Genomic DNA, 24,850 nt, shown 5'->3' on the forward strand with positions numbered 1-24,850 from the left:
TGCCCCCAGCCTTACCTTGAGCCCAAGGGGCCTATGCAGGTGCACACAGGTAAGCATGGGTATTGGCAGGAGCAGGGCTCCAACTGTTAGGCAGCCATGTCTGAACAATGTAACCTTGTCTTCTCAGCTCTGACAAGCCCCAGTGGCTGGGTTCACCTGGGTATGTAATGGGCTCCCCTGCTGCGGTGATGGGCTGGGCCTGAGCCCTGGAGAGAGAATAGGAGACCAGTGATGCTAGTAACATAATTTTATCAGCTTCCTCCTGGCCTGTCGCTTTGCCAAGTGCACCTTGTAAGCGGGGGTCTAATGGAAGGGGGGAGTCATATCCCTGCCCTGCTGCCCCAGTCCCGCTGGGCTTGTCAACGCAGCCTGGGCTTTTTGCAAGTTTCCCTCCCTGCCTCAGCCTGCTTGGATCGCGAGACAAAGGCGCTGTGGGGTCGCAGCCTCTGTTGGCCTCTCTGAGGAGGGAGCCCTGCGGCCGCAGACGCGGTGGGTGGGGAGGCGAAGGCACCAGTGGGGCTGGGACTGAAGTCGCCCCAGCAGCGCTTTGCATCACAATTCAGCTGGTGCTTCGGCCCCTAGATTTCCCTGGCGTTAGAGCACCGATCTCCAGCTGTCTCCCGGCTCCTCGGCTCCCTTCCCCCTCGCCGGGAACGGGCTCCCACCCCCAGCCCTCTTGTGCGTTTGGCCTCGGGCTGGAGCGCAGCGGGCGGCCGTATTCCGCAGCATGCCCCCGATCCGGGCAGCAGCGCTGGGAGGGAGCGAGCCACCGGCCTGGGGAGCTGCGCTCCCGAGCCCAGGAAGGAGGCGGGCTGAGCGGGGCTGCAGGCAGAGGGCTCGGAGCTCGCTGCCAGGGCGCGCCGGAGAGCGGCTGAGCCCACGGCGCTGGAAGTGCCGAGCGCGCATGAGGACGCGGGTGTAATGCACTATGCCGAGCGCTGGCTTGGTGACATCCCTGTCCTGCGGCCACGGCTCCGGGGGTCAGCCCGGCCTCGGGGGAACTGGGCCTTCCCTGGCTGAGCTGATGCTCCTCTAAGGGGGTAGCCGACGGGCACATGCCCTGAGCAAACTCCAGTCCAGCAGGAGCGGCCAGGGGCATGCAGAGAGCGTCAGGATCGCTTTGCACCGCTGGGGTAGGAACTGCAAAACTACCGGCCCTGGGGCAGACGGCTGGGGGCCTCCTGCACCGGACACATCCCCCAGCAGAGCCCGGGCGTTGTGGAATCATTTTCCTGGGGTTTGCTGTTTTCCTTGGGGGGACTCCGATCTGCCAGGATCCCCGCGGGCGGCGTTGGGAGCTGACTGGGGAGTTAGAGTCACTGCTCCTCCAGTGGGATCTACTGTGACACTGAGCGGAGACTTCCCCTTCCCCTCCTGGTCGGTGTCATTACACACTGGGTCACTCGCTGCAGCGTGCAATGAGTCTCACTCCGATTTGACGTTAGTTGCCTGCCCGAGCACCGCGCCGACCTTTCCAGCTTGGCTTCGGTTCAGCCCCGAAGGTCCTTCTCCTGCCGGTAGCAAGTCAGAGCCGCGGGGCCTGGCGGATCAGCTGCTGGCACCGAACGGCCGCAGATGTCCGAGGAGCGGCCAGCCGGGCTCGGGCACTTGGGCAGAACTTTGGCTGCTGGCTGGCAGAGCCCTAAGCAGCCTGCAGGAAAGTGCCCATGGTCCTGATCTAACCCCTACCCCGCTGCAGCCTCACCTGGCTCCCTGGTCCGGGCGGGGGAGCTGTCCGAGGTACTGCATGTGGATCATGGTGGAAACGTTGAAAGTGGCTGTTCTTGGAGCCCCAAAGGTGGGGAAAACCGCCATCATCCGCCAGTTCCTGTACAACGACTTCACAGATACATACAGCCCCACTGGGTCCCGTGACATCTACAGACCTTCGGTCATCTACAACGGGAACATGTACGACATGAAGATCATGGACGTCCCTTACTTAACTGCCTTCCCAGCAAACAGCTCTCAGGTAGGAGCCCTCTCCCACTCGGCCAGGCTGTGGGCATGTGACTGGGACTCCACGGGTCTGAGTTCTGCCTATGCCCACAGGCAGGCGTTTGTTAGAGATGGAAACGCTCTACTAGGTCCCATCTGGCCCATCCCTCCCATGGTCTGGTGCACTGGTTTCCTGAAGCATTTTTCCAGTGCTTTGTCCAGTCTAGTTCCAAGTGTCTGGAGCAATAGGGTTTCCATCACTTCTTCTGTAGCTAGAAGGGAAGCGTAGGTTGGGGGTGGCCCGGAGAGCAACATTGCCCTCTCCATCTAGACCCACCAGTGTATGTTCTGCAGCACCAAAGTGTGTATGTTGCTTAACTGGAAAAAAAATTCCTTGCCCTATAGCGTTTGCAACCTAACATCTAAATAACAATAGAAGAGAGGGATTCTTCAGAGTTGGGTACCCAATCCACACTGGAAATCAATGGGAATTATGTGCCTAACACACTTAGGCATTTTTTAAAATCCCACCCAATATGTCTCTAGGCACATAAATTGTAAGTAAATGTTCTTCTCAGGCTGGGTACTAGCACATTAAGCCAGCGGCCGCAGCTTCTCAGATCACCTTTCTTTTCATGTATTTAAAGTCACTCTTCTCCATGTAATTCATACCATTCAACCAAATTCTTTCTCCTGCACTTCCTATTTGTCCTGATGACCTTGTAATCATTCCCTCAGTGGAGTAGTCCTGGACAGTACTTTGTTCCATCCTACTTCAGCTTCAGAAACTAAAAGAGAACTGCAGTCCATGTGGAGTTAATGGGAAATGCTGTCATCCACGGAGATTTTTAACATTACTGATTTAATCCAACGTTCACTATGTGTTTGGTTCCAAACAGTAGGGAAAGGTGGTTGTTCTGGGTATGAATGAACAAATCCTAAATTTGCATGCCAAACGGGGATGTGCTGAATGATTGCCATATCAAATTCCTGTACCAAATGGTATGTACACACACGCAGGCATTCACCTACACACACACACTTGCATACATGCTGCAAAGTCACATGTATTACTGTTCCTATCATTAACCCTTTGCTAGGTGGATCTGAAATTAACTTACTTTACAACTCATCTTGCTTTGGAAAATCACATCCTAAGAGTTCAGCACATATTCTGGGCAGCATGTAAAGTTATTTGCCCATACACACACACTCCACAGTCCTGCACACCTTTTAAGAGGACAGTGAGGATCATATCAGCAATTAGCATGCACAGAACAAGCAACCAGACAGCTTGATCCAATTTTCAAATACTTTGGGTGTGTTCAAGGCCCATTCTGGATGAGAAAAACTAGATGAGTGAAATCATAAAGCACAACTTTGATGACTACATTCATTCAGATTCGGGGCTAAAATGGTTCTGAAGACAGAATTAGCAGCGTGAAGAACCTTACAGAGTTCAGGTGTCAAAATCCCACCGGACAAATTGATCTCTAGGATAACATTGGCTAGTCTATTGATCTATAGGACTATATTGACCACACCATGTCTGATCTTGCAGAAAAAAGAAGGCAAATTACTCTGCAACCTAAGTACTTGCGTTCTTCACCTTGACAAGCTTTCTGAACATGATGTCAAGTGTTTCACGGAGAGCCAGTCACATCTGATTCATCATCCTTTTGGTGCACAGCTGCCACAGCAACTACTGCATGGCTCCATAACCACCTTCATATACGTCCAGGAGCCATAGAGATTATAAGACTGAGCTGCCCATTAATAATCTCTGAAGGTTTCCAGAAGAACTAGTCACCGTTGCTTGTGTAACTGCCCATCCCAGTAGGCATGATCTTGTAGGCCTCAAAGACCATGGCAATAAGTACAGTGTAATTGGCCCACATTCATCACTACCTTCAGGCCTGTTTGAAAATCCTTCCTCCTGCCTTACCTGCCCTTTCAGACAAATTGACTGACCAACCATCTCACTAGTTAGCTGGCCATGTGTAGGTAATAATGTAGTTGAGGAATCAGCTATGTTGCCCTTCCTCATATTAAGCAGTACCTGCCACCACAAACAGTTGATCCAAATGGATGGGTTTACTCATGGAGGAAGGCACTACTCAACAGGGAGGGCTGCAGTATCAGCCCCTTAGCGATTAGACATCAGGTTTCATCTCTGTTTTACAAACAGCACTCACTGAAAAGCAGCCACCCCTGGGGTGACGGGCAGTAATGGTGTCAAAGCAGGGACATTTTCTGGGGCAAACCACTTTTCTTTTAAGCAAAATTTCTTGATCTCATTAACACACAAGCAGAGCAAAACTAACCTTCTGGTTTTAAAGTCCAAAACAGCCCATGTGATAAGCTTCTGACACTCTTGTTCTTTCTCTCAAAGATGAAGGGCTTTCAGACACAGCCATGAAGACAATCTGCCATGCCAAGGGATATGCTCTTTCTATCTGTCTGTTCCACTTACTAATAGAGGACAGTTTTCCTAGCCCATGAAATTTTTTGAGATTTCAAAAATGTCCCTGTTTCACATCAGAGCATGGACTTGAACCGGGGTGTCTTGATGATTGATTGATTGATTGATTGGCAATCCCTCTATTCGAGATGATCTCTATCATGGATTTACATATGGGTCCTGAGATGACTTAAACCTGGGTCTCTTGCATCCCAAATAAATGCCCAAAATACTGGGGTTTTGGCTGTTGTGGAGAGGCTGTCTCTCAGGGTATGTCTACACTACGAAATTAGGTCGAATTTATAGAAGCCGGTTTTATAGAAATCATTTTTATACAGTCGATTGTGTGTGTCCCCACATAAAATGCTCTAAGTGCATTAAGTTGGTGGACCACGTCCACAGTACCGAGGCTAGCGTCGACTTCCGGAGCGTTGCACTGTGGGTAGCTATCCCACAGTTCCCACAGTCTCCGCTGCCCATTGGAATTCTGGGTTGAGATCCCAATGCCTGAATGATGCAAAACAGTGTCGCGGGGGGTTCTGGGTACATGTCGTCAGGCCCCTCCCCCTCCGTCAGAGCAACGGCAGACAATCGATTCGCGCCTTTTTACCTGGGTTGCCTGTGCAGACAACATACCACGCCAAGCATGGAGCCCGCTCATCTCAGCTCAGCTCAGCTCACCATCACCATATGTCCTCTGGGTGCCGGCAGATGTGGTACTGCATTGCTACACAGCAGCAGCTAATTGCCTTTTGGCAGTAGACGGTGCAGTATGACTGGTAGCCGTCATCGGCTATCTGGGTGCTGGCAGACTTGGGGCTGCATTGCTATACAGCAGCAGCTCCTTGCCTTTTGGCAGTAGATGGTCTATTACGACTGGTATCCATCATCGTCGTATTCCTCAGTGAGTTCGATCAGAGGCACCTGGGCAGACATGTTTTGTCTCCTGGAGACTCAGTCCTGCCGGCAGTCCTATTGAACTGTCTTGACGATGATGGCTAGCAGTCGTAATACAGCATTTTCTGCCAAGCACCCAGAAGATGCCGATGGCTATCAGTCATGCTGCACCGTCTGCTGCCAGCCTAAGATGTAAAAGATAGATGGACCAGATTTGTTCTGTATTCATTTGCTTCCCCCTCCCTCCGTGAAATCAATGGCCTGCTAAACCCAGGGTTTTGAGTTCAATCTTTGGGGAGGGCTATTCTGTGTGACAGTTGTTTGTGTTTCTCCCTGATGCACAGCCACCTTTGTTGATTTTAATTCCCTGTAAGCCATGTCGTCACTCGCCCCTCCCTCCCTCCATCAGACACTAGTTTCGTGCCTTTTTTCAGCCCAGACACCATAGCACTGGGATCATGGAGCCCGCTCAGATCACCGCGGCAATTATGAGCACTATGAACACCACGCGCTTTGTCCTGGAGTATATGCAGAGCCAGAACATGCCAAAGCAAAACCAGGCGAGGAGGCGATTGCAGCGCGGCAACGAGAGTGATGAAAAAATTGACATGGACATAGACCTCTCACTAAGTACGGGCCCCAGCAATGTGCAAATCATGGTGTTACTGGGGCAGGTTCATGCCGTGGAACGCCGATTCTGGGCCCGGGAAACAAGCACAGACTGGTGGGACCTTATCGTGTTGCAGGTGTGGGACGATTCCCAGTGGCTGCGAAACTTTCGCATGCATAAGGGCACTTTCATGGAACTTTGTGACTTGCTTTCCCCTGCCCTGAAGCGCCAGAATACCAGGATGAGAGCAGCCCTCACAGTTGAGAAGCGAGTGGCGATAGCCCTGTGGAAGCTTGCAACGCCAGACAGCTACCGGTCAGTCGGGAATCAATTTGGAGTGGGCAAATCTACTGTGGGGGCTGCTGTGATCCAAGTAGCCAACGCAATCAAAGACCTGGTGATATCAAGGGTAGTGACTCTGGGAAACGTGCAGGTCATAGTGGATGGCTTTGCTGCAATGGGATTCCCAAACTGTGGTGGGACGATAGACAGAACCCATATCCCTATCTTGTCACCGGAGCACCAAGCCACCGAGTACATAAACCGCAAGGGGTACTTTTCAATGCTGCTGCAAGCCCTGGTGGATCACAAGGGACGTTTCACTAACATCAACGTGGGATGGCCGGAAAAGGTACATGATGCTCGCATCTTCAGGAACTCTGGTCTGTTTCAAAAGCTGGAGGAAGGGACTTTCTTCCCGGACCAGAAAATAACCGTTGGGGATGTTGAAATGCCTATCGTTATCCTTGGGGACCCAGCCTACCCCTTAATGTCATGGCTCATGAAGCTGTACACAGGCAGCCTGGACAGTAGTCAGGACCTGTTCAACTATAGGCTGAGCAAGTGCAGAATGTGCATTTGGACGTTTAAAAGCGCGCTGGCGCAGTTTACTGACTCGGATAGACCTCAGCGAAACCAATATTCCAATTGTTATTGCTGCTTGCTGTGCGCTCCACAATATCTGTGAGAGTAAGGGGGAGACATTTATGGTGGGATGGGAGGTTGAGGCAAATCGCCTGGCCGCTGATTACGTGCAGCCAGACACCAGGGCGGTTAGAAGAGTACAGCAGTGCGCGGTGCGCATCAGAGAAGCTTTGAAAACCAGTTTTGTGACTGGCCAGGCTACGGTGTGAAACTTCTGTTTGTTTCTCCTTGATGAACCCTCCCCCCCCCCCCGGTTCACTCTACTTCCCTGTAAGCTAACCACCCTCCCCTCCCCCCTTCGAGCGCCGCTTGCAGAGGCAATAAAGTCATTGTTACTTCACATTCATGCATTCTTTATTAATTCATCACACAACTAGGGGGATAACTGCCAAGGTAGCCTGGGAGGGGTGGGGGAGGAGGGAAGCGCCAGGTGGGGTGAGGGAGGAGGGAAGGACAAGGACACACTGCAGTTTAAAACTTTAAAACTTTAACTCTTATTGAAGGCCAGCCTTCTGATGCTTGGGCAATCATCTGGGGTGGAGTGGCTGGGCGGCCGGAGGGCCCCCCACTGCGTTCTTGGGCGTCTGGGTGAGGAGGCTATGGAACTTGGGGAGGAGGGCTGTTGGTTACACAGGGGCTGTAGCAGCGGTCTCTGCTCCTGCTGCCTTTCCTGCAGCTCAACCATACGCTGGAGCATATCAGTTTGATGCTCCAGCAGCCGGAGCATCGACTCTTGCCTTCTGTCAGCAAGCTGACGCCACCTCTCCTCTTCAGCCCGCCACTTGCTCTCTTCAGCCCGCGATTCAGCCCACCACCTCTCCTCTCGTTCATATTGTGCTTTTCTGCACTCTGACATTGACTGCCTCCACGCATTCTGCTGTGCTCTGTCAGCGTGGGAGGATATCTGGAGCTCCGAGAACATATCATCCCGAGTCCGCCATTTTCTCCTTCTAATCTTCACTAGCCTCTGTGAAGGAGAAACATTTGCAGCTGGTGGAGGAGAAGGGAGAGGTGGTTAAAAAAGACACATTTTAGAGAACAATGGGTACACTCTTTCACGTTAAATTTTGCTGTTCACATTACACAGCACATGTGCTTTTGTTACAAGGTCGCATTTTTCCTCTTATATTGAGGGCCTGCCGGTTTGGTGTGAGAGATCACTCAGGCAGTGCCAGGCAACAGAATTCGGCTTGCAGGCAGCCATGGTAAGCCACAGTCTTTTGGCTTTTTTAACCCTCATAACATGTGGGAATGGTTTCAAACAGCAGTGCCCTCATTTCCCATACCAAGCACCCGTTGGGTTGGCCATTTAAAATGGGTTTGCAATGTAAAAGGAGGGGCTGCGGTTTCCGGGTTAACATGCAGCACAAATCCAACTACCCCCCCCCCACACACCCAGTTCTCTGGGATGATCACTTCACCCCTCCCCCCCACCGCGTGGCTAACAGCGGGGAACATTTCTGTTCAGCCGAGCAGGAACGGGCACCTCTGAATGTCCCCTTAATAAAATCACCCCATTTCAACCAGATGACCGTGAATGATATCACTCTCCTGAGGATAACAAAGAGAGATAAGGAATGGATGTTGTCTGCATGCCAGCAAACACCGGGACCATACGCTGCCATGCTTTGTTATGCAATGATTCCAGACTCCGTGCTACTGGCCTGGCGTGGTAAAGTGTCCTACCATGGCGGACGGGATAAGGCAGCCCTCCCCAGAAACCTTTTGCAAAGGCTTTGGGAGTACATCAAGGACAGTTTTCTGGATATGTCCCTGGAGGATTTCCACTCCATCCCCATACACATTAACAGACTTTTCCAGTAGCTGTACTGGCCGTGATTGCCAGGGCAAATTAATCATTAATCATTAAGCATGCTTGCTTTCAAACCATGTGTAATATTTACAAAGGTACACTCACCAGAGGTCCCTTGTGTGCCCTCAGGGTCTGGGAGCACGCCTTGGGTGAGTTCGGGGGTTACTGGTTCCAGGTCCAGGGTGATAAACATATCCTGGCTGTTGGGGAAACTGGTTTCTCCGCTTCCTTGCTGTGAGCTATCTTCATTGTCTTCATCATCATCTTCCTCATACCCCGAACCCGCTTCCGTGTTGCGTGATTCTCCATTGATGGAGTCAAAGCACAGGGTTGGGGTAGTGGTGGCTGCACCCCCTAGCATGGCATGCAGCTCCGCGTAGAAGCGGCATGTCTGCGGCTCTGCCCCGGACCTTCCATTTGCCTCTCTGGCTTTGTGGTAGGCTTGCCTTAGCTTCTTAATTTTCACGCGGCACTGCTGTGTGTCCCTGTTATGGCCTCTGTCCTTCATGGCCTTTGAGATTTTTTCTAATATTTTGCCATTTCATTTACTGCAACGGAGTTCAGCTAGCACTGATTCGTCTCCCCATATGGCGAGCAGATCCCGTACCTCCCGTTCGGTCCATGCTGGAGCTCTTTTGCAATCCTGGGACTCCATCATGGTTACCTGTGCTGATGAGCTCTGCGTGGTCTCCTGTGCTCTCCACGCTGGGCAAACCGGAAATGAAATTCAAAAGTTCGCGGGGCTTTTCCTGTCTACCTGGTCAGTGCATCTGAGTTGAGAGTGCTGTCCAGAGCGGTCACAATGAAGCCCTGTGGGATAGCTCCCGGAGGCCAATAACGTTGAATTCCGTCCACACTACCCCAAATCCGACCCGGAAAGGCCGATTTCAGTGCTAATCCCCTCGTCGGAGGTAGAGTAAAGAAACCGGTTTAAAGGGCCCTTTAAGTCGAAAAAAAGGGCTTCGTCGTGTGGATGTGTCCAGGCTTAATTCGATTTAACGCTGCTAAATTCGACCTAAACTCGTAGTGTAGACCAGGCCTCAGTGTCTGCTGTTGGAGCTGTTCCACTTTGTAAAATGAGTAAATATTCATTGGGCCTGAGAGAAAGAAAGAGACAGACTCTACAGCCTGGCTTGGAGGAGGAACACGTGAGTGTCTAACCAACTGACTAGTCTCTCTCTCTCTCTGGTTTTGACCAGACATTCCATCCTGGACCTGAGAAACCTTCCTGATGATTGCTTCATCAAAACTGATACATTCCTATGGAAAGTCACAATTTTGACAGATCAGCATTTTCCAAGGAACAAAAACATTTAATCAAAAAAAGCCTGTCTCTAGTCCCTAAGCCTGACTAATGCCAGGGAGAGCCAAGAGAATGCAGAAAAATACTAGCCAGGTACATCGTCCCTTTCTATACATGATCCTTTCTTGTTGAAATATTGGAAGGGCCAGTGACTGGTGTCTTAAATGATGGTAGATTAGAGGCAGCATTTACACCTGCTTTAAAAGATCCACTCTCAAAAACCAATTTGCACTGCTTTGCAAGCTAACAACATGATTCATCCTAGGGTACATAAGGAACTAGCTGGAGCATTCTCAGAACCTTTAGCAATTATCTCTGAGAGCTCATGGGGGATGGGTGAGGTCCCAGGGGAGTGGAGAAGGACAAACATAGTACCTATCTTTAAACAGGGGAACAAAGAAAACCTGGGGAATTATAGACCAGTCAGCCTAACTTCGATACCTGGAAAAATATGGGAATAGATTATGAAACAATCAATTTTAAGCACCTAGAAGATACAAGGGTTATAAGGAATAGCCAGCCTGGATTTGTCAAGAACAATCATACCAAACCAACCTAATTCCCTTCTTTGACAGGGTTACTGGCCTAGTGATAGAGGGAAAGCAGTAGACGTGCTAGATCATGATTTTAGTAATGCTTTTGACACAGTCCCACATGACATTCTCATAAGCAAATGAGGGAAATGTGGTCTAGATGAAATTACTATAAGGAGAGTGCACAAGTGGTTGAAAGATCTTAGAGTAGTTATCAATGGTTCACTGTCAGACTGGGAGGGTGTATCTAGTGGGGTCCCACAGGGTCAGTCCTGGGTCCGGTATGATTCAATATCTTCATTAATGACTTGGACAGTGGAGAGCATGCTTATAAAATATGTGGATGACACTAAATTGGGAGGGGTTGCGAGCACTTTTGAGGTCAGGATTAGAATGCAAAATGACCTGGACAAATTAGAGAACTGGTCTGAAATCAACCAGATGAAATTCAATAAAGACAAATGCAAAGTGCTTCACTTAGGAAGGAAAAATTAAATGCACAGCTACAAAATGAAGAATAACTGGCTACGCAGCAGTACTGCCGAGAAGGATCGGGGGGTTAGAGTGGATCACAAATTGATTGTGAGTCCCCAGTGTGATGCAGTTGTGAAAAAGGCGAATATCATTCTGGGCTGTATTAATAAGAATGTCGTATGTAAGACCTGGGAAGTAATTGTCCTGCTCTCCTTGGCGCTGGTGAGGCCTCAGCTGTAGTACTGTGTCCAATTCTGGGCACCGCTCCTTAGGAAAGATGTGGAGAAATTGGAGAGAGTCCAGAGGAGAGCAAGAAAAATGACAAACGGTTTAGAAAACCTGAGCTGTGAGGAAAGGTTAAAAAACTGGGCATGTTCAGTCTTGAGAAAAGAAGACTGAGGGGGGAACCTGATAACAGTCCTCAAACATGGGAGGGTGATCAATCATTTTCCATGTCCACTGAAGATAGCACAAGAAGTAATGGTCTTAATATGCAACAAGGGAGATTTAGATTAGATATTAGGACACTATTAGGAAAACCTTCTAACCCTAAGGGTAGCTAAGCTCTGGAAAGGACGTCCAAGGGAGGTTGTGGAATCCCCACCATGGGAGGTTTAAGGACAGGCTGGACAAACACCTGTCAGGGATGGGCTAGGTTGACTTGGGCCTACCTAAGCACAGGGGCTGCACTTGATGACTTCTCGAGGTCCCTTCCAGCCCGACATTTCTGTGATTCTATGCCACATGCTTGATTTTAGTCCACCAAGTCTTACGTCTTGGCTGATGGTTCAATAATGTAATGGTTTGTTTGGCCCCATCTAGGCCTTGGTGTTGATGTTCTCGTCAGAGGGTTGTGGGTGAAATTCACTTCCCCAGTGTTGTTTCTGACTCTCCAACAGCAGCCCTTTGATCTGCTCATGGATGACTCTGCAGCACCAAGGGGTCAGACCTTCAGGTCTTTTAGACTAGAGAACGGGATCCAGGGAGAGAAAGCAAACTCCATGCCAAACGGCTTTGCAGGGAGTGTGGGTTCTGGCAGATTGCTCTCCTCTCCTGGGCCCACTGCAGAGTTTGTTGATAAGTTTTCACTCATAAAGAATGTTTTAAAACAACAGCCCTGTGAAGTAAACACTTGGGTAGAGGTGAAAACACAACACAACACAACACACACACACACACACACACCCCAGAACAGATTTTTCAAAAGCACAAAGGGCAGTTATGTGTTCAGTTCCCATTTGTGCTTTTGAAAATCTTCTCCAGAGAATACACCCGTGCACCCAAACAACTACACATGCAAAGGCACACACTGACACACTTGTGTGCATTTGCATACGTACACACAACCACACCCCTACATCCATGTGCTGCAAATGTAAATACTTCTTGATTTCTGCAGAAACCTGCAGGCTTCTGATACACGGGTCCCAGAAAGAGTCTTGCTGAACACAGGATTTTATAGTGCGCGTACCAACAAGGCAATAGATCGTTACCGAAGATGGGGCTTCCAGAGAGGATGGAGCTCGGCTGTTCTCAGTGGTGGCAGATGACAGAACAAGGAGCAATGGTCTCAAGTTGCAGTGGGGGAGGTCTAGGTTGGATATTAGGAAACACTATTTCACTAGGAGGGTGGTGAAGCACTGGAATGGGTTACCTAGGGAGGTGGTGGAATCTCCATCCTTAGGCCCGGCTTGACAAAGCCCTGGCTGGGATGATTTAGTTGGGGTTGGTCCTGCTTTGAGCAGGGGGTGGGACTAGATGACCTCCTGAGGTCCCTGCCAACCCTGAGATTCTGTGATTCTATGATTCTATTCTAAATGCTTTCAAACCATTTCAGTCATCAGACTTCAGTGGAGCATTTTCCTCGTCCCCAAATCTGCTACTTTATCCAAACAGAACAATGGGCAAACATTCAAACAGATCTGCCTGGGAATGAACATAAGTGCTGGAAATTCTATGAGCATTCATAAAATAATAATAATAAAAATCTGCTTTGCAGCTTATGTAGATGGTCCCATCCTGGCTTCAATCTAGTTATCTCACTAAGAAAGAAGTAAGGATGCTAGCACAGCTGCACAAGCCTGCCTGACCCCCTGTTATGTATTCGCTTGTGCCACCCACGCTGAAGCCTGCATCATGCTAGCCTCACTTCTATTTCTAGCACGCTAGCTAGAGTACAGCTAGTGTGGGGACATCAGACACAAGCTGCTAACCACATCCCCAGCTGTAGGGCAGACTTACCCTAAGGCCCTGCTTTCAGTGGCTTGTCACCTTCTTAGACCACCTTGCCTTTGAGGCTGATATTTCTTCTGCTTGTTCTCAACCCTTGGAGGCCAGAGTCCCTGAGCTAGCCTTGAAGGTGCTGGGGACCTCCCGGGTCAAGGCTGAGGAACATTGATGGAAGCATGAGTCTCATCCAAAGCCCTCTGAAGTCCAGGGGAGTCTTCCTGCTGATGTCAGCTGACTTCGGCTCAGGCTCTGTGTACCTGCCCGGGTGCTGCACCCGCGCTGTACTTGCACACAGGCCACCGGCCTCCGAGGGCGAATTTCACCAGCACAGAAATCCTTCTAATGGAAACGATCATAAGAAACCCCTCAACTGACCCAGAGTCTCGACTGACTGTACATCTCAGCCAGGCTTCCCTGGTTCGGCAGCTGCTTTGACCTCTCCCAAAACAGTGCTGGGGGTAAGGGGTCTCCCCCTTTGGCTGTGAGTTTTAGTGTTGTTGTTTGTTTTAAAATCGCAAGTTGGTGTGAGAAGCTGTCATGCCTAGTGAGTAAGTAGGCTAAAACCCCCACTGCTGGGCACCAGCCGCAGAGCCAGAGCAGAGAGGGGGAGAATGAAGGTCTGGTTAGCAGGAGTGAGGGAAGGGGAGCCAACACGTTAATAGACACAAAGGTCTTACTCAGGGCCGGTGCTACCATTAAGGCGAACTAGGCGGTTGCCTAGGGCACCAAGATTTGGGGGTGCAAAAAGCGGTGCCCCCAATTTTTTTTTTTACAGCGTTCCTCCCCGAGCGCGCGGTCGCCGCTCCACTTATCCCGCCTTCCAGGCTTGCGGCGCCAATCAGCTGTTTGGCGCCGCAAGCCTGGGAGGAGAATTAGGCCTGGTCTACACTACCCGCCTGAATCGGCGGGTAGAAATCGACCTCTCGGGGATCGATTTATCGCGTCCCATCAGGACGCGACAATCGATCCCCGAATCGACGCTCTTACTCCACCAGCGAAGGTGGGAGTAAGAGCCGTCGACGGGAAGCCGCAGAGGTCGATTTTGCCGCCGTCCTCACAGCGGGGTAAGTCGGCTGCGATATGTCGAATTCAGCTACGCTATTCGCGTAGCTGAATTTGCGTATCTTAAATCGACCCCCCCCTGTAGTGTAGATGTAGCCTTAGAGCGGAGGCGGTGTGCTCGGGGAGGAGGCGGAGCAGAGGTGAGCTGCGGTGGGGAGGTGCTGCACGGTTCCCTGGGCCAGGGGGGTGGGGAGCTGCCACGGGGGTGCCTCAGGGCGGGGGGGGGAGAGCTGCCGCAGGGCTCCCCACCCCAGCTCACCTCTGCTACGCCCCCTCCCCAAGCACGCCGTCGCTGCTCCACTTCTCCCGCCTCCCAATCAGCTGTTTGGTGCCACAAGCCTGGGAGGGGAGGAGAATTAGAGCGGGGGCGGCGTGCTCGGGGAGGAGGCGGAGCAGAGGTGAGCTGGAGTAGGGAGCTGCCGCACGGCTCCCCGGGGGGGGCAGCTGCCGTGGGGGGGGTGCCTCAGGGTGGGGAGGGTGGGGAGCTGCCGCAGGGCTGGGGGCGGGGGGCGCAAGGTGGAAGTTTCGCCTAGGGCGCAAAACTTCCTTGCACTGGCCCTGGTCTTACTTATTAGCGGGCCCTGGTGGGAAAAAACAATGCAGTAAAATGGTCCGCATGGGGCTATCATTCCGTCTTCCAGGTGCCTGTGACATTAACAAACCATTCAAGCTCCATTCTCATTGTTAGCCCCCGTCAGCAGGATTATTGCTTCGTTATGGACATGCAGGGAAAATAACTCTCTGCTTTGTCTCTGGGGCATAGGAGGATATTTTCCTGCTCCCACCTGGGCTGGATCATGTTGCATGGCAGGAATTATTAATGTATTTGCCTCAAAGCTCCAATTAACGGGAGACTTTCCCCATTTCCCAGAGGAGCTGTTTTATTATTATAATTCCTTTCAGCAAAATTTGAGTCCTTGTCTGATCCTTCACAAAAAAGGCTTCCCCACAAATAGAAATGCCATGGCATATGGCAGAGGGATTTGCTTTACCGGCAAGTTTATTAAAATACATACTTGTTTTCTCCAGATATTTGCTGCAGTGAATGTCAATGCACAAAAGCAAGCTGGGGTTTGCCTTGCATAGCTTCCTCTGAGGGCGCAGGGTGGGTTATACACAGCTGGGTGCAAGGGCCAGCATATACCTGTCTGAACTCCAAAGCCAAGTTGTGTCTGTTCAGTACGTGAATGGGAGACCTCACAGGAACACCTGCTTCAGTAGATGGCGCTCTCACCTCTCAGCTGGTCTTGAACCAGCTGGGCACTAGAGGCTGCTGTGGAAGCACCATATGGATGAGCTGTAGAACTGAGCCCCTGGCTGCTTGTCAGGGCCGGCTCTAGGCACCAGCGTCCCAAGCATGTGCTTGGGGCAGCACTTTTCAAGGGGCTGCATTCCGGCCCTTGTTTCGTTTTGTTTTGTTTCGTTCCGGCGGTGGCACTCCGGCTTTTCTTTCTTTTTTTTTTTTTTTTTTTTGCTTGGAGCGGCAAAAAACCTGGAGCCGGCCCTGCTGCTTGTGGTCATTACAGATCCCCTAGTTCTCTTTGTAGGAGCTGGCATGTTAATCCTGATGTTAGGAAACACTATTTCACGAGGAGGGTGGTGAAGCACTGGAATGCTTTACCTAGGGAGGTGGTGGAATCTCCTTCCTTAGAGGTTTTTAAGGCCCGGCTTGACAAAGCCCTGGCTGGGATGATTTAGTTGGGGTTGGTCCTGCTTTGAGCAGGGGGTTGGACTAGATGACCTCCTGAGGTCCCTTCCAACCCTGAGATTCTCTGATTCTATGTCTTGGGCTGTTTACACTCTGCCTCTCTGAAAGCCACCTGCAGTTTCATTGGATACAGGATTCTTCTACACTTCCTGTCCTAAACTGATTGTGATATTGCTGTGTCAATTAACCAACTGACATCATCCACCCAAGAAGCAGCTGCATTTTGGTAGTGGCTGTTGTGAGTCCTGAGTAGGGTGACCAGATGAGAGACATGAAATATCAGGACATGGGGGGGGTCACCAGCGGAGAAAAAACAAAACAAAACGAGAGCCGCCGGAGCATAGGAAAAATTGGTGGGGGCTGAGCCCCCACCGGCAGCTAAACACCAGCTCACCTCCGCCTCCCCTGAGCGCGCTGCAGCGTCCTGCTTCCCCCCCTCCCTCCCAGCACTTGGAGCTGCCATACAGCTGATTCGCGCAAGCCTGGGAGAGGGGGGAGGAGGAGAAATGCGGGGTGCTTGGGGAAGAGGCGGGGCCAGGGCGGGGATTTGGGGAGGGATCCAATGGGGCAGGGAGGGGGTGGAGTCAGGGCAGGGCCGGGGCTGAGTTGGGGGCGGAGGGGCACGAGCCCCCTCCGCCTGTGCGCCGGAGTGCAAAATATCGGGACAATTCGCGTCCTGACCGAACATGGGTCAGGACAAACAAGTAAATATCGGGACAGTCCCGATAAAATCGGGACGTCTGGTCACCCTATTCCTGAGCCTAGTTTGTAAAGTATTCAGAGACTCTTGGGTTAAGACAATGCAACAGGCAGCATTGTGGTTCCACTGAAGCCGGGGAGGTGCTGAAGGGACCGGGGTTGGGCTGCTTGTCAGGGGCAGCAAGAAGAGCACAGGCAGATGAAATGGGAGGCTGGGGCGGGTCACTTCACTTCAAGTCACTTCTTGATGCAGCCTCACCACTCCAGCTACACCTGGATTCAGGGAACAGATGGTTACTCTGGCATTAGGCACCTGTGGGAAGCAAGAGCCTGATTAGCTGCAAACCAGAGATTTGTCTGCATCAGCCGTCTGCTCTGTGCCTTCTGCGGGGAGCTGTCTTGGAAGAGGAGGGTCAGACTCGGAAGGGGCTCAGGCCTCTCCCTGCAGGCTCCGTCGCACACACCGAACTCGAATGAGGAGTCACGTTTCCTGTGGGAAAACCATCATCGCTGTTTTCAGGCATTGGGGGACCATTTGGCAGCTAGAAGAATAGGGCCTGTATCCCCCATTATGCATTTCCTTCGAAGGCAGAGACTGGCCTGACCAACCAGGTGTCCAGGCATCTGAGCTCAACTTGGCTTGGCAAGGGGCCACGGGGGCAACAATGTTGATAAACTGTCTCCAGCTGCCCCTTGTGATGAAGGGAACTTGGAGAGGGGTGGGAGCCCCCCCCCCCCGATTCTGCTGCCTCCAAACCCCCTCTGCTGGGGAGAAGGGTTTGTGCTCACCACACCGCCCCAGAGGTGAAAGGCCCCTTACATAGGGGTGATGCCTGAGATCCCCACTTGGGTCTTCTTTACTCTGCTGGTCCCAGGGGCCCTTCGCCTTGGAGGTGAATGGAAAGGGCTCCCACCACGAGGGGACAGGCTCCAGGCCTCAGTGGCTCATTTGGCAGCAGAGCACAGCATGTGGGGCTGGAGAGCCAGGGCATACAGCTTCCCAGTCAGTGACTAGACCCTGCCTGGCTCGATGCTGGTCCTTTGCTCCCTTCCTCCCTCTAGGTTTATATAAAGGGTTGATCCCTTCCTCATCAGGTCACCCATTTAGTAGCCTCCTCCTTACCCCATCATTGGAAATGCTCCTGAAGAGACAGGATAATGCCTTCTGGGCAATGGCTCTCAACCTTTTCCATCTCCCCAATTCAGGGTCGTGGCCCCCTGACCCTGTTTGCAACCATCTGTGGGTCATGCCCCTCAGGCTGAGAATGCCTGCAGAGAGGAGAAGCATCATTGATTGCAGAAGGTTAGACTTGATAACCCATATGGCACTTCCCAGCTTCTACTTTCCATGGCTTATCCCACTGCTCTCTTGGGAAGCTGAGTTTTGTTCTGCATTCTGGCTTCCCATCCTTTCTCCGTGGTGATAGGCTGTTCCATGCTTAGGGAGATGTTCTCCGGGGCTCAGCTGAATCCATTTCTATGGTTGCAATGCCCTTTGAGTTGTTTCCCAAAGTCAAGAAGGACAGACAAGCTAGGCCAAGTGAGTCCCAAGCAGTCAGTGCCCCGTAACACACTTTCCTGGGCAGCACGGACAGCCCTAGACATGGTCATTGAAAGAATTAAAGGCAACATCATGCTGAGTCTTCATCCATCCAATGCAATTTCTGATTAAAAGCACTGGTTTGAAAATAGATGTGCATTTCTCATCTCTTACCCTGATCTTCAAGGAGCCTCTAACTGAGTTTGAGTTGATTTCCTACCTTCTAAGCCACCATCAGGGAGAACATTATCTCTGAAGAACCTGATCCGTCACAGCTGGTAGTGCCAGTTACTGGAGCAGCCTAGACCATCTGCTGCTCCTGGGGTTGGGGTTTGTGTGGCTGCAAATGGCCACGTCTAAGTGCATGGGCGGGTTTCTGGGCAAGAAAAAAACAAATTAAACTCAGCTGCTGTGTCATGTAGGCCAGGGTTGCATTTGGAGCAGCCCTGTTCAAGGGTGCAGAGTTAGAGTCACTAAGTGAGGTTTTTTTATTAACAGCTAAAGCCAACAACATGAGCAACCTGAAAAGGAACGTCATAACTCCAGCTGGTGTAAATCAATGCTGCAGTGGGGACAGATCCCCAACTGGTGTGATTCAATGCTGATTTACACCAGTTGAGGACTTGAGCAAAAATCATTACATCATCAGAACAAACTTTCATTGGCTGAACACATCCCTGAGGGCAGAAAACTCTTATCTAACAATGAAGCAGGGTGACGTTTTTCAGACCTAACAGTGTTTGTTGGAAACGGCTGACGTGACGAACGTTCCATGGGAATGTGTTGACTCCATCGAAACTTTGGGAAGCCAGGCAGGCAGGTCGGTTGGTCAGATGTCCTGGCTGGCTGGCTGATGGGTGGGCAGGCTGTCCAGCTCCATGGATGGCCTGGGCGCCAGCCCTGCTGTCCAGCTCCCGGGCATTGTGGCCAATGGAATTTCCGGGATGTTGACATGCTGTTCCAATAGGAAATGAAACATCGACACCCCAGAATTTTCCAGGAAACGGGACTTCCCCTTTCCAGCCAGCTCTGATAGCAACTCCTGAGAGCAGCTCAGCGGCTGGGCAGGTGTCCCAAACACACAGGTAGGTGTGGGGGTTGCATGCACGTGCCGCTGTGACAGAGTAGGGAGGGGAGCCCAGGGCAGGGGCTGGGGCACTCTCATGAGTCAATAAGGGAGTGGCCGATGGTTCCCTCTGCCTGATGCAGTTATCTGTCCCCCCCGCCCCTCCCAAATCGCAGCCTGGGACCATCCCCCTGCCCTGGGCAATTCAGTCTCCAAGCAACACCCACCCCCTTCCCAATGGCCCCAGACAGGGACTAAGCAATCCTGGGCTCCCATGCTGCCCGCCACCCTCAGCCGTCCTCTCTGAGAGCTGAGAGGAGATCTCGGTCTTCTCCCCTCTGCTTGTTGAAGCCTCCCTGCCCCACACCTGCCTTGCAGGCAGGACCTCCGGTGGTGGGGTGGAGGCTGATGGGATGGCTCTGCCCCCTCCCCGAGCAGCCTGCACTCTCTCCCCCAGGAGTGGTCGGACCTGAAGTGCCGTGGGCTGAGGAACACTAACGCCATTGTGCTGGTGTATGACATCTGCAACCCTGAGAGCTTTGAGTACATGAAGATGATCCAGCAGCAGATTCTGGAGAACAGGTGAGTGTGGGGAGGGCAGGGGGGGAGGCAGCTGCCAGCCAGGGGCTGGGGAAGCTGGGAGCCCCCCACGGCTCCATTTGAGCTCCCAGAGGGAGTGGGGGAAAGGGAAGGGCCACAGATCCTGGGAGTTCCTCAGTGCTTAATTTGAAATGAAAAACATGCCGGGGCTCATTTTAGCGCCCGGGGCAAGCAAGCATATTTGCACTCAGGGTCACGTGTCCCCCCCAGATTTCTGCCTTCCATTTAGCACAGAGGTTTCAAACCAGAGATGACCTGTGCCTAGTGACTGGGGGGGCACAACTCCAGAACTGCTGGAGTCACGCCTCCCACGGGCAGCCCCTCCCTCCCGGAAAGCAGCGGCCCCTCCCTGCAGCTTCCTCTTGCCTCCGCCTCTCCCTGCCTGGTGTAGCTCGCTGGCTTAGCTGCCCCGCAGGGAAGGGTCTCAGCCACACCATGCGACCAAGCAATCGGGGGAGGCATGTGACTCTGCATCCCCCCCGCAAGCCTCCCCTCTGCTTCAAACTGTCGCCTCCTGCCAGAAACCAGGGGGAAGCTGGTGGGAGCTGCTCTGGCCCCTGGTTCTCTGCACCATGGGAGCTGGGGCACTAGCTGCCTGCCTAGCTGCCCTCCCTGCCCTGCTCCCATAGGTGCCGACTCCCCCACCCCATGCCTGCCATGATCAGCTGTTTTGTGGCTGCTGGAGGAGCAGGGACGGGGCGCACCTGGGGGAGTGGGTGGCACTGTGGGCGGGAAGGGGCAGGAAGAGGCGGGGCAGGGGCAGAGCAGGGGTGGGAAGAGGCAGGGTGGGGGTGGGAGCTTCAGGAAGGGCAGGGCCAGAGGCGGAGCAGGGGATTGAGCACCCCCCAGAGCCCAGAGGAAGCTGGTGCTTGTGCCTGCTCCCCAAGCCAGCTGCCTCTGCACAGCTGGGCGCTGCCCAGGCGGGGTGGCAGCACAGCTCTGAGCTCCGCCCCAATGTGCTCCCAAAGGAGCCTGGCACTGGCCAGCAATGGCCCCTGGAGCCGGCCCCTGCCTGCGGAGCCTGGCTGCCAGGAGATGTTCCTCAAGGCGCTTGCTTGCCGCTGCCCAGGTGCTCCTGGCTCTGCTGCTGGCGGTGGTGCTGCCTTCAGAGCTGGGCGGTTGGAGAGCGGTGGTTGCTGGCCGGGAGCCCACGGTGCCATGGCTACGAACTGCTAAGCTTAGAAGTGCTGGGAAGCCCTGGCACAAAATAAGCACTGGAGATCCTCTTCCTGGAGTGACCAGCCACCAGCCTAGGCCACCTCTGCCCTAAATTCAGATCTCTGCAGCTGGCAGACATGGCCAAACCTACCGTGTCTGCATCAGGCTCCAGGGCAGATCCATCTCCTTGGTCAGGCTGGCCATGGGACGAGACCCAGAAGTTCACTTTGGGCGCTGGGGGATCACAGGTGCGTCCCGCAACTTAAGGGGGATGTATATACTCCTAGTTCACCATCCTGGCTGGAGGGAAGAGGAGAGAAACTCTGGCTCCAGGAGGGGAGGTGGCTCTGTTTGGACAAGCTAGAGTCAGATGAGGGCGGTTGTGTAAAGACATCACAGCTGGTGCTGAGGCCAGCTGGGGCTGGGAGTGTGAGGGCACCTGGCTACTAGAAGTCCTCTCCTCCCCCTCTCCAGGGCTGGTCACAGCTTTTGCTTGGGGCCGTCAGTCCCACTCCCCATGAGGCTTCTCTCAGACTGCTCGTGCCCCATGCAGCACTCCCTAATCTATGTGTCCTTTCTCCCGCAGGACAGGTGGCACCAATGAGGCCCCCATCATCGTGGTGGGGAACAAGCGGGACCAGCAGAAGCAGCGCTTCATGCCGCGTCGGACGCTCTCGGTGCTGGTGAAGAAGAGCTGGAAGTGCGGCTACATGGAGTGCTCTGCCAAGTACAACTGGCACATTGTCCTGCTCTTCAAGGAGCTGCTGAGCAGTGCACTGGCCCGGGGCTACAAACACTACCACTCCAGTATGCGCCTCCAGGGGGCGCTGCACACAACCAGATGCAGCCTCATGTGAGACATGCTGCCAGCCACCTCCAGGGGGCGCTCCCTCTGCTCTGTGAGTAGAGTGGGGGCGGGTTGGGAACTGGTTACCCATCACCTCCTGAAATGGGCTCTGTGTGCCGAGGGGACCCTCCCACCACCACCTTGCCTCTCCTGGCGCCAGGGGTTCCACTGTTCTTGATTGTATCAGTGCAAAAAAGGACTCATTGTTCTGGGCACCTGTGCCCCAACTTCTCAGGGACTGAGCACATGACGCAGGCTCCGGAGCAGCTGGGAATGGGGATGACCTGAGCGTGGCCAAAGACGTAAGTGTGGTCCTCATTATTTAAACATGAACCCCAGAGCTGGCTTATGGTGCTGATGCGGGGCAAAGCAGGGGGGACGCTGAGGTTGGACAGAGATGGGGACAGAGCGTGGGGGGAGATATATTCTGCCCACCCCCCCTACCCTAAAGCCTCCACAGCTGAGTGCTGGACCACCCAAAGGAGCTCAGGTCGGGTGCCCGAGGGTTTTGTGTGGAGAATCCCTACAGGCTCCTAGGCCCACAGTCCTCTGCAAGTGTGTGATGGGGGAGGTTTTGGTGCTGACTTGTCTGCAAACAGGGCTCCATAGCCCCCCAGACATGTTCCTGAGGTGTGACTGTTTGGCCAGTTGGTTTTCTGCCCATGTTGGGGCAAAATGTTTTCAACAAAACTTTTTTTTTTTTTACAAAATATTACAAAGTGTTGCAGCCTTTTCAACCAAACCAAACACGAGAATTTTAGTCAAAATGTTTCCTTATTGTATTAAACCATTTTTAAAATGTTTTGTTTCATGTGGGTGGGGGGAAAATCCCAGTGCTGCCACTGCCCCTCAACCTTCAGCTGAACCAAAAAAGGGGTTCGTTCCGCGTTAGCGGGTTTATGAAATCGACTTGCCTGGTGGGGAGCAGCTCCGGCTGCTGCGTTGGGGAGATCTGGTTCCGAGCAGCCACCGGGCCTGGCAGTGTCAGTGGTAGCCAGACAGAACCACATAGTTCCCTCCCTCTCCGCCTTGTCCGACCCCAGTGACAGCACCAGCCCTTAGCTTCCTCTCTTCCTGCGGAACCGCCTGCCAATATTCTTTTGGAGGGACACAAGTAATGGTTGAGTGGTTTTAAAGGGAGTGGTTCCAGTTCCTATGGTCTCAAATGCTGAATGCTGCCAGCGCTCGCCCCCCCATCAGCAGCTGGATGGGGGACAATGGGGTGATTAATGGGGAGCCAGGATTGCTGGTGCTGTGCTGGGTGGATGGTGAGGTGTGAGCTCCTCCAGCTCCTCGCTCCACCTGATGAAATGAACTTTCATGCAGCTGTTTTAAGGGCTGCTGTGTGGACTGTAACTGCTGTATGAGGCCTCAGCCTGGCCCCCTGCAGCAGGGATGGGGGAGGGGGGACACCCACGGCAATGTGCTCAGGCACCCAAGTGCGGTGGGAAACTTCCTAGTTCACGACTTGCTGGCCTAAGCTGAGTAGTTCAGGCCCACGTGCACCATGCATGGGCTAAGCAACAAGGGCCCCATGTCAGATTTGGGGGTGGGGGCCATTTTAACCATGATTCCAGGGGCTACTTAGGCACCTGAAAACTCGAATTGTTTGCAGATAATAACTTAGCAATGAGCTGACAGGAGCCCTGTATCCAATTCCTATATAAAGAAAGAACATTAAATAAATATTCGACCCATACTGACAGCTTGTGGCAAGTCATTTCAGGGACACTGGTTAGGTTTAAAATTGTAATGTAGATGCTTACTTTTGAATACAACACTTGAAACAGTTGTAGAAAAATCTAGATTACCTTCTGTCATTTAGGCTACTTACTTTTTGCAGTTCAACAAGCTTGGAATAGATCATTTAACTTTTGGAAACTTCCTACCAGGGCAAGGCCCCTGATTTTATACGGCACCTTTTATACGGGTATTATCATACTACAAATAATAGACTAGAAACTGGTTTTAAACAGGAGTGAAACTGACACAAATCACTTTCACAGTATTGCCAACCCCAAATGTTCAAAAATCATGAGTCAGGGTCACCAAAATCAGGAGATTGGCTTAAAATCATGAGATTATGTAAAAATAATAGATTTGGTGTTCTTTTTATTGGCCTTCTGCTTTTTGAGCCTTTTGGGTGCAGGGTGTGTGTGTGTGTGTGTGTGTGTGACACTTTGAAGTTTTCTCCACAGCCACAAGGGCTAGAAACTTCATTTTCCTTTAAGAATGAAGGCTGAAATCATCACATGTCACATGATTCCAGGAGCTGGGGCTTTAAGGAAAACAATAATTATCATGAGACTCATGACAAACTCATGAGAGTTGGCAAAACTGCTTTCACTTCTGTTTAAAGACTAGTTACTTTCCAGAAGAACACAACACTACAGTGATTGAGTTGCAGTTCTCACAGGAGAATATTTAAAACCAAACAGCAAGAACATTTCACATTTTAAAGTTAAGAAAAAAATTGAGTTTTCTGAGGTGTATCAGGGCCACTGCAAGCAGGAAAGGAAAACAGACAGGCACAGGTGCTCTGGGCAGCTCTTCTTCCTCTTGAAAGAAAGTTGGAGGGTCAAATCTTCCAGTCCTTAATCAGGTAAAACTTCTATTGCTATCAGCACCTCCATTCATAGATATTAACATGTGCTCAATAACTATACACTTCATACTTACGTATCTGAGCCCTTATCCAGGGCTCCACATTGTATACACATTGACTCAGGGACTGGATTTTCTGGCATATTCTGAACAGTGCTGAGCACACAGATGGTGCCCAGTGAATAATTCAAATCATGACAATAATCGTCCACTTTATGGACTGTTTGGATGCAATTTCTGTGCTTTGTTCTGGAATCGGTCTGAATTCAGCTGAAACCCTAAGAATTTGATGTATAATCACATCTGATACTCAAACAGCACTTTCTAATTCCTTCCTTTTCTCGAGCTCAGAACAAAAAATGACAAAACAAAATGGTTTTCAGT

The 24,850-nt window shown here is 51.9% G+C and overlaps 1 protein-coding gene across 2 annotated transcripts; it reads left to right on the plus strand.

Moving 5' to 3' along the window:
- Window positions 1–1,756: 1,756 nt before the first annotated feature.
- Window positions 1,757–21,872, plus strand: RASL10A (RAS like family 10 member A). Of its 2 annotated transcripts, XM_065418026.1 has the most exons (5): window positions 1,757–1,933; window positions 7,836–7,844; window positions 16,481–16,491; window positions 19,693–19,839; window positions 21,602–21,872. In XM_065418026.1, exons 1-5 carry the CDS (start codon window positions 1,757–1,759, stop codon window positions 21,870–21,872), a joined length of 615 nt encoding a protein of 204 aa, XP_065274098.1. The 2 variants fall into 2 exon arrangements, with proteins under 2 accessions (XP_065274098.1, XP_065274099.1); XM_065418027.1 differs by lacking the exons at window positions 7,836–7,844; window positions 16,481–16,491 and having other exon boundaries at window positions 1,757–1,972; window positions 19,715–19,839.
- Window positions 21,873–24,850: the final 2,978 nt, after the last annotated feature.

This window comes from Emys orbicularis, chromosome 16, assembly GCF_028017835.1.
Source record: "Emys orbicularis isolate rEmyOrb1 chromosome 16, rEmyOrb1.hap1, whole genome shotgun sequence".
Taxonomy (NCBI): domain Eukaryota; kingdom Metazoa; phylum Chordata; order Testudines; family Emydidae; genus Emys; species Emys orbicularis.